Source organism: Symphodus melops (assembly GCF_947650265.1).
Source record: "Symphodus melops genome assembly, chromosome: 11".
NCBI classification, from domain to species: domain Eukaryota; kingdom Metazoa; phylum Chordata; class Actinopteri; order Labriformes; family Labridae; genus Symphodus; species Symphodus melops.
In genome coordinates this window covers 14,757,438-14,767,116 of record NC_136701.1, presented here as the reverse complement: position 1 = coordinate 14,767,116, position 9,679 = coordinate 14,757,438, and the positions used below count along the sequence as shown (strand labels likewise).

Genomic DNA, 9,679 nt, shown 5'->3' with positions numbered 1-9,679 from the left:
ATTCAAGTCAACGTAGATGCTGGAGCTTTTTGTTTTCAGAGCACGCTGGGTTTCATTTTTAGTGTTGGCTTTTGTTGTGTTGTTTGTTGTGGCTTTTGTTTGTAGGCTATCATCAAAAGCAAATAGCATAGCATCACTGTCCACAACTGGAAGCAATATTAGCCTACAGGAAAAATCAAAGATTTAAGCGATGTATGCGTGTGGCAAAAAGTCAACCAAAAAAGACATTTCTGTCTATTCTCTTCTATTTCCTTCTATTTTGTTTGCTTTTTGGAGCAGACATAAATTACCCTGCATGGCTGGTTGTGTGTGCGTGTGTGAGTGACTGAGCAAGTCTGTTTTTGTGTGTGTTTGTGTGTGACGTGGTCTTGGTTTGAACTTTGTCGGCTGCACGCACACCCTGGCTCAGTGCTACAGGGAAATGTGGGCGTTGTGTCTGCCAGGCCTCTTACACTTGGCTTGTCTACATGCATTACTCACACACACACAAGCACACAGCCATGCACAAGTATTTACACAAATACACGTTTGCCACAGATATGCAGAGTCATAGTTGCACACATCACACACATGCACACGCACACATGCACACACACCTACACACACATACACACACACTGTAAAAGATACCATTGAGTATTTCAACTTGCTAAATACTTAATATGAAAACTTTCCTGGCCTGCTGGGCAGCAAGCACTATGATAACATTAGCCTCTGTAATTTACATTCACACCCCCTCACCTCCAACACACATACACACTCTTACTCTACACACATTACCGAACCCTGTGTGTCTCTTCTGCTTCCTGCTGCAGTGTGGCTCATGGGACTCTAATCTAATTCAGAATTGTTCTGTCATGTTTATTGAGGTGACGTTAATGCAACAGCTCTGCAGAAGCGCCCCCCCCCCCCCCCCAAAAAAAAAAAAAAAAACCACACACACACATTCCCACATCATCTCCCACTATTTTACATCCAGTAGATGGCCTCATTGTGCCTTTGCGTGCATGCCTACTGGTTACAAGTTCATCTTAGGACATCCAGGCACCTTTAGTTTGAGCTCCTCTTCACTTTGTTATGACTTAATGAGACTGATATTATTTGTTTTTCTTTCTGTCTTGCGTTCTTTCGTATTGCAGTGTTGATCCATACATTTACATCATTTTAAAAACCGAAACATTTATACAGCATTTAACCTTCCACCAACTTTTATTCATTCATTTTTTTTTAAATGACTACTTATTTTTTTATCATCACACACCATGGGGCTAAACTTTTGAATAGATAAATTCATTGTTATATGTTGGGAATATTTTTCCTCAAAGCCTCCCTGAATGGATGGAGCCGTTATGGCAAAGACCGTGGCGCACAGCAGCTGAGCAGAGAGAGAGGAGGGCGCATGAAAAACGGGCTTATAGAGACCAGAGTCATTACGATCACTCTCCGGCGGCACGGGCGCACCGCAGACACATTATGGGGTAGCTGATGGTTGCAACTATAAAGAATGGCTTTAGAAGGAAAAACAAATAGGACAAATAAAAACACTTGAGGACCGTGGCAAAAGAAGGGAAGAGTGACTGACTCCCTAGAGGAGAGCGCTGAGAGGGTGAGCTCCTTCTCCTTCGCTTGGCACCAAGATACAAACTGAAAGCATGCCGAGGAAATGTGGATTTTTGGAGACTGTATATTTCAATAAGTAACTTTAATTGTTGGATTTTTTTCAATGTTTTCAATCTTCGTTTTTTGGGGGTTATTTTCATGCCAACTGAAGACGTCCTGGTCCTCTTCACGCACATAGTGCAGCGCACTGGGTCTACAATTTAACAATTTGAAACATTATTATTAAACACAAATACGCCAGATGCAACTCGCAGATTTTGCTGCCAAGTGTCGTTTCGGTGGACTATAAAAAACAGATGTTGAATGTTTTTTGGAAGTGAAGCGGACGTTTTGCTGTGTCCACACAAATTGGCACGCAAACTAAACTAAAGGGAAAAAATGACCTCGCATCAGGATTACAACGACATGTCACTATAAACGGAAGATCAGCAACATCTATGTGCTTTCCCATGTGACGATTCAGACCGCTGAGCTGCATATCAGTTGTTTTTTTTAAAGGGACTCCTTTTAAAGCTTTTTCAGCCAGATTTATTTTTGGCGACGCGCTCAGGTGGACACGTTCATTTGAGACTGTTCCATGGACTCAGAGGCAACTGCATTCAAAGAAATAAAAATAAATAAATGAAAAGCAACACCTACAGCTGGGGCGCATCGGAGCCGATACATGCACCAATATTATCACACAGACACGCCTCGAGGATCATTAAACAAATCAGATAAACGCAGAGGAAAAAAAAAAAAAAAAACATCAATAGATGTTATTGATGAGGAGGTATATAAGGGTAATGATTGGCCGAGCCTCTGTTTACTCAACAGCTCAGCAACGATATTGTGTGAAACTTTCGCTGAGGGCTCTACAAAAGAGGCACACAGCAAGAGGAGAAAAAAGAACTGTATTTCAAATATAAGTTTTTGTTGCTTTATATTTTTTGATACTCTGTGAATTTGAAGACAAACTGCAAACGGCTCCTCCTCCTCGAACTAGAATGTCTGCTGCTTGTGCTGCTGCTGCAGGAATTTCTGATCCAGACATTTTTGAGAGGCATGTTTCTGAAGGGACTACTTTGAAATATTTATAGCAGCTCTTTTTGCAAGGATGGTGATTCTGATAAGGAGCCTATGGATGACCCAGTCCGTGGGAGAGCTGGTGCCAAGACAGTCGACCTCCCCACCAGCTACACCGTCTGCCTAAAACTCCTCCCCAGAGAGGCGCAGCTGCTGCGGGCTGGGGATGTGATGGGGTGACTGTTGACACCCCCCTCACCCACCCCCTCTCTCACTTTATTAGCAGTGTGAAATAGAAACAATGGATCAGAATTTCTCAACAGTTCGAGATGGCAAGCACCTTCTGGCGCAGAGAGATAGAGACTCATCTAAACGTGTGTTGACAGGATGCTTCCTCTCCCTCCTCATCTTCACCACACTGCTAGGCAACACACTTGTATGTGTTGCCGTTACCAAATTCCGACACCTGAGGTCCAAGGTCACCAACCTTTTTGTCATCTCACTGGCCATCTCAGACCTTCTGGTGGCTGTCTTAGTAATGCCATGGAAGGCAGCGATGGAGATCATGGGGTTTTGGCCGTTTGGTGCATTCTGCAATGTGTGGGTGGCGTTTGACATCATGTGCTCCACTGCCTCCATCTTAAACTTGTGTGTGATCAGTGTAGACCGCTATTGGGCCATCTCAAGCCCATTCCGTTATGAACGCAAGATGACCCCAAGAGTGGCGTGTCTGATGATGAGCGTGGCCTGGACTCTGTCTATCCTCATCTCTTTCATTCCTGTCCAGCTTGACTGGCACAAAGCTCAGACCACCAGCTACGCAGACTTAAATGGAACTCTTCCTGAAGATCTGCCCCCTGACAACTGCGACTTCAGCCTTAACAGGACCTATGCCATCTCCTCCTCCCTTATCAGCTTCTACATTCCTGTGGCTATTATGCTTGTAATCTACACCCGCATCTACCGCATTGCCCAGAAACAGATCAGGAGAATATCTGCACTGGAGCGGGCGGCCGAGAGCGCCAAAAACCGTCACAGCAGCATGGGGAATAGTTCCAACATGGAGAGCGAGAGCTCGTTCAAAATGTCGTTCAAGCGAGAAACCAAAGTCTTAAAGACACTCTCAGTCATCATGGGAGTGTTTGTGTGCTGCTGGTTGCCCTTCTTTGTCCTCAACTGCATCATTCCTTTCTGTGAGGTGCCAGAAGATTCCACCGAGTTCCCCTGCATAAGCTCCACAATATTTGATGTGTTTGTGTGGTTCGGCTGGGCAAACTCCTCGCTCAACCCAATCATTTATGCCTTCAATGCCGACTTCCGCAAGGCCTTCTCCATCCTCCTGGGTTGCCACAGGCTCTGCCCAGGGAGCAATGCCATTGAGATTGTCAGTATTAACAACAACATGGGTGCCCCTACCTCAAACCCTAACAGTCAGTATCAGCCCAGGAGTCACATCCCTAAGGAGGGCAACCATTCAGCCAGCTATGTGATCCCCCACAGCATCCTGTCCCAGGAGGAGGAGTTACAGAAGAAGGATGGATGTAGAGGGGAGATTGAGGTGGGGATGGCAAACAATGTGATAGAGAAACTCTCCCCAGCCATCTCTGGGAATTTAGACAGCGACACCGAGGTCACATTGGAAAAGATCAATCCCATCACGCAGAATGGACAGCATAAAGCCGTGACGTGTTAAGGAAAGGCAAAGTTGGATCTGAGGCATTTATGTACGCACAAAGGGAAGCAAAGCTTAAACAGGACAGCTAAGGGAAACAGAGAAACCTCAAGGAACATGCCTGAGAGAAAAACAGTGAGTGGGAATATACAGGACCTTTAGACTGTCAACAAAAACCTACAGAATGTTTCAAAGTAAAGGCACTTTATCCTGGATATAACTATCTGCAAAATACATTCAGCATTTATTGATGAAATTGACACATTTGATGATAAATGTTGATACTACGAAAACAAAAGCAGAACACTAGTTATGTGCATATGTATACATTTTTCATATGTACAAAGATGTATACATCCGCATGTGTGTATTGTACAGTACTGACACAATCTTGGGCAGACTTAAACACAGTATGTGAAGAAAGATATAGTAACTATTAGCAAAATGTCTTGTACAGTAAGTAGGTGCTTTATATGTATTTTAATGGATGAGGGAGCAATGTAGGTAAAATGGTTTTGGTACAGTTTGATCAGTTTATTGTAGTTATTTCTCTATAATATATTTGAATGACAGTCAATCGCAAAATCAAAACTCCTGTTTTGCAGTGGTAATTTTAATTGCTTCAGACACCAAAGTACCAATATTCTGATTCAAACCTCAAAGGCCAGAGGGGGCCAGATAAAGTTAATTAATCTTGTTAGCCAACTTGTCATATATTTGTAGAAGGTGATCTTTTACAATCCCTATTTCTGTTTTATTTTGCAATATCTCCAAATTCCAAGACCTGATTAGCTCAAAGGTCCAACCAATTTTTTGAGAGTGTGAAAAACAAAAACTGAAAATGTCACTCATACAGTCTACTTCCCCCAGTATCTTGTTCTCAACCAGTCTCAGTCATGCCCACCTGGGAATGATCAGGGGAGCTCACCTGAACTTTCCACCGTTTCCTCTCCTCACTCCCAGTTTTTCATTCGCTTTGTCTCCCTTCTCCCCCTCTGCTTTTTAGCAAAGCCTCTCTTGGAGCATGTTATCTGCTCTTCTTTTCCATTTTCCTGCTTTCTTTTCCTTGAGGCAGTAGGTCCCTTCCTCCCTCGCTGCCCCTGTTTCTCTTCTGTTGTTCACCTCCTAGCTCGACTCTCCTCCCTCCATTTCCTCAGTCAGCAAGGTCCTTTACACCTGTGATATACCTTCCCTTTTATGTTCATTTTTCAGTGTTCCTCTTCTTCACCTTCCCTCAATTCCAAGTCCTTACTCAGATCACTTAAAGCAGCACTAATGATTCTGTCTTTGACAGATGCTGCCAGTCTGTACTTAAAAAAGGATTTTGAATCTGTGAACTTACACTCCCACTATTGGACAGAGGAAGCATAACTACAACAGAGTTCACTCAGCCATAATGCAAGTGACACTTAGTGACCTTTTGAAAAGTCGCAGATATCTGATTTAGTAAATTGCTCATGCTGGGAGCCATACCGTGCTGTAGTAAGCAATGTGAAGCATGCAGTGTGACAGTCGCTGTGTTTGCAGGGCTGGAGCCCAAGCCAAACCAACATAGTGAGGGTAAGATGTCGAACACCTAGTATTTCCAAGTTATGTGATTGTGTTTTATTTTTTATTTAAAAAAAGGCACAGCAAATCATACAATATAACCACCACCACAACAACAACAACAACAACAACAATAAAAACAACATTAGAGCAGCTAGTGAGTTTTTGGTTTTAAGGGAGATTCAGTGAATCCCAATGGGTTGCTCATGGCTTTAATAACCAGATTTTCTCTTAAAAACACAATTCAAATATTTTCTCTCTGCACTGAGATTTTTAAAAAAAAATTAATTTACTTTGTGCTTGGTTCCACTTTCATGAAATAAGATAGTTTTACACCCAAGGTAGAGTTTGTAGTGAGAAAGGTGGCAAAAGGAGATGAAAATAATAGTAAATCTAGTTGCTGATTGTCTTGTTTGCTTGTGAAGGTCCTGTCAAGGCATCAGTATTAATCTTGGTCTTTTCTATAACCAGCTGAAAACTCCCAACAGTAGCTTTAAGTTCTTTTTTTTTTTTTTTTGGTAGCTGTATGCAGAAAATCATCCACAGGAGAAAGAACTGAAGAATATGGACCTATTATTTTCCCCCCCTTCTAGATGCTAAAAATGTAATGTTAAAGAGTTTTGTGGATTGCTGTGCTGCTTTAGTTAGCTGAATCCACTGTTGAACTGTTTGAAACTTGCTCTGCAGCATGCTTCCTAACATTGTATGCGACACTTCCTCTGTGTGATGTGTGTCCATGTAAGCGTGAAACTGTTGCACATCAGGGAAAGGAAGAGCTAATCCAATAGAAAGCAATTGGTCTTGAATGAAACATTTGATTTTCCTGCTCTGGAAAATCCAATTCTATCTAGATGGCAACAAAGGGGTGGAAAGCTTTTAGCTCAATACATGGTTCAGCTTGTGACACAGTGGCAACCCATTGTCTTTTGCCTCACTGTCCTCTGCTGGGTGTTGTACCCATATTTGAAATAGACATTTGTGAAAGGGAATTAGAATTTTCTGTCCCATTAGAATACAAACATGTGCTTTTTCCCAGTAACCTAAAAATACCATGACCTCCTTAACTTTAAGTCCTGTGTCATTTCAGTTGTTTTTAACAAAAGTATCATTGTTGGAGAAATTCTTATCTATATCAGCTAAGTGATCCTCCTTTTCAGATTCATTCGTCTTGATGTCACCATATTATTTTAAACACAAGCTGGCTTAAAACATGCAACAAATACATTTTGTGCACATAATCTGTCAGGACTAGCCATGGACAGGAAATGCCTTGGGGGAAGATGTGCCTCTCCCACCATCCGTTCCCCTTTTCTCACCCCCTCTACCATCCACTCTCCTTTTTCTCCATCTCTTTCTCTTTTCTCTTGGCTGCTTCTGTCGACTTGATGAGCGTCTTCCATGTTGGCACAGACTGAATTTATTATTGAACAGACAGGGCCTACTGTTTCCCAGTTTACAGTTCGACTCCAGATGCTCTTAATCAAAGCCCCACCTGGAAGTTTTATAATTATAACTATATTGATCTTATTGCTGTTGCCAAAATAAACTGTTTGGCTTAATGTGGTTGTTCTGTAGGTTATGCTGTGTTTTTATCAGTGTTTTATAAACTGAATTTCAGGGATTAGTCTTCGTGATTTAGAGATTAATCTGCCATTTCTTGTGACATGATTGGCATTCACAAGTTTCTCACGTGTCGTCATATTTTCTACATTAATAGAAGCATACCTCCAAATGAAAGTTGAAATCTCTGCAGTATTGTGGCTCCCTGAATTCCCCCCCCCCCTCCCCCCACCTTGTCAACTAGGTGAGTCATCCCTCTCCAGATGCCACTGCTTTGGTTTTTAAGAGGAGGGAGGGCTATGTTCGCCAACAGTTCCACAAGCGAAATGTTTAGCTTGATCGGGAGTGTTCCCTCCAGGCTGCACATGTTGCTTTGGGGAGCAGTAGTGACAGAACACGGACTCTCAGTCAGTGTAGTTACATGACGTATGACAACTTAAGCAAATCTGACAGTGCAGCATCACTCCTCTTCCACTGATGGCCAAACAAGAAACTCGAGTTGAAACATCAGTGATGTTTCAACTCAAATCAGCTGTTCAACAGATAATAACAGAGCCCCTACCTCAACATCAACTTCATGTAAAATAGCAGTATTTCAGAAGGAATTGAGGGATAGAGTATTGTACAATGATGTTCAAAATGTAGTCGTGATGAACACAAGTGCTTTTTATCTTAAAAAAAAATCCTTAAAGTGTGAAGCAAATTACTGTATGTTTTTTTTTTTCTTCTTCAGTGGGGGATTTTAATTTGCAGTACCAGTCGCTGACTATTTATATATTTATTTATATGTTTCTGGTGTTCATTCATGAAAGTGATGTCAAAGATTATAACCCGTTGGAATAAATACAGTATTTAGTTTACAGTTTGTATAAAAAAATGTGCCCTTCTTGTTAAATAAACATGTATGTATTTTTTTTAAGTTATGCTTACTGAGTTCATTCGCAAGGTTGGTGTGTGTGTGTGTGTGTGTGTGTGTGTGTGTGTGTGTGAGTATGAGATTGGGACCCAACTGTTTATTGGTAGATCATGTCTCTGTCACAGGATCGATGGGGGATTGATTTTGAACAGTGACGCATATTTTTTTCCAGCTCCCTAAACACGGTGTCCTCGGCTATGTTCCTGCCTTTGCCCCCCCCCCTCCCATTTACATAACCTGACGGCCCCTTGACAGTTGACACGTCCTCTTTCTCTGCTCTCCCATCCGCCTCGTTCGTTAACCTAAATTTGAGCTGACTCGTGCACAAATAACCTAATTATTCAAGAGCTTAATATGCATTTGAGAATCTTTGTTACACATGCTTATAAAAGGAGAAATTGAATTTGAAAAATGATTCCTTCATCAACACAGGATAGGAATCAGAATGTTTCGGAGATTGTCTATCACTTCTTTAACTTTCCTCATGTTTCCCATTAGATACGTAACATCAGAGTTAGACTTGTAATATCTAATTGTCTTAAATGGGTCTAGCCTACAGCTACTATTTCCTTTCTTTTTATTTCACCTCTATAATCGATAACCTCTGTGCAGTTTCTCTTGGCTGGAGTTTGTTTCATCAGATTTAACCTGAGGGGGGGGGGGGGGGATAAGCAAGAGAATAGGATTTGATAAAACCCAAAACTTCACAATTAAACAGTCTGCTCCTTGAGTTATACTTCAAAGCATCACCTAACAAAGAAGTATCCCAGGTGAATTAAGCAGGCTAAGATTTCCCTGTGAGCAGATAATGCCTCATGTCCTTTTGTGCCTCTGTGCATTTTCTCAGAATACGTTATGAAAGAGTTAATATAACCAAAACTGGAAATGTACCTTGAGATTAGTGTCACCTGTGAAATAAAACAAATTCAAAGTGTACTATTTCCTCAGCTGACTGCTGTCTTGCTGCAGGTACTGCTTTAATGTCGGCCTGATTTTGTCTCGCACACAAACTATTTCGAGTCAGTTCAAAATGAAATTGAATTCAGGCAGAAGAGCTGTAGAAATCCAAAATGATACCAGCAGATTTATTACTGAAGAGAAGAAACTGTAATTTTTAAAATTCTACCTGAGAGCATTCGCAATTACAACAGTAATTGAGGAAATGGTATCGACATGAAGCCCAGTTAAACTCACCCATGTAATGGTTCTAAAAAAAACTTTAGTCTTGATTGTAGTTTAATACTTGTTTCAAAAAAATTGGAAATACTCATACAACACTTTCAATATAATACAATTGTTACTGCCTTGACTTTTCTCAGGTGGTTTGAGAATTCTGTCAAAAGCAGGCTGGTTAATTG

At 41.5% G+C, this 9,679-nt stretch overlaps 1 protein-coding gene across 1 annotated transcript; it reads left to right on the top strand.

Moving 5' to 3' along the window:
• Positions 1-1,399: 1,399 nt before the first annotated feature.
• drd1b (dopamine receptor D1b) lies at positions 1,400-8,322 on the top strand. Its single transcript, XM_079356384.1, has one exon. The coding sequence runs from the start codon at positions 2,927-2,929 to the stop codon at positions 4,316-4,318; it is 1,392 nt and encodes a 463-aa protein (XP_079212510.1). The 5' UTR covers positions 1,400-2,926; the 3' UTR covers positions 4,319-8,322.
• The last annotated feature ends 1,357 nt before the right edge of the window (positions 8,323-9,679 follow it).

What these genes read in the sequence shown, in the direction of transcription:
- drd1b (XM_079356384.1), top strand. Translation starts at nt 2,927, where the DNA reads ATGGATCAGAATTTCTCAACAGTTCGAGATGGCAAGCACCTTCTGGCG.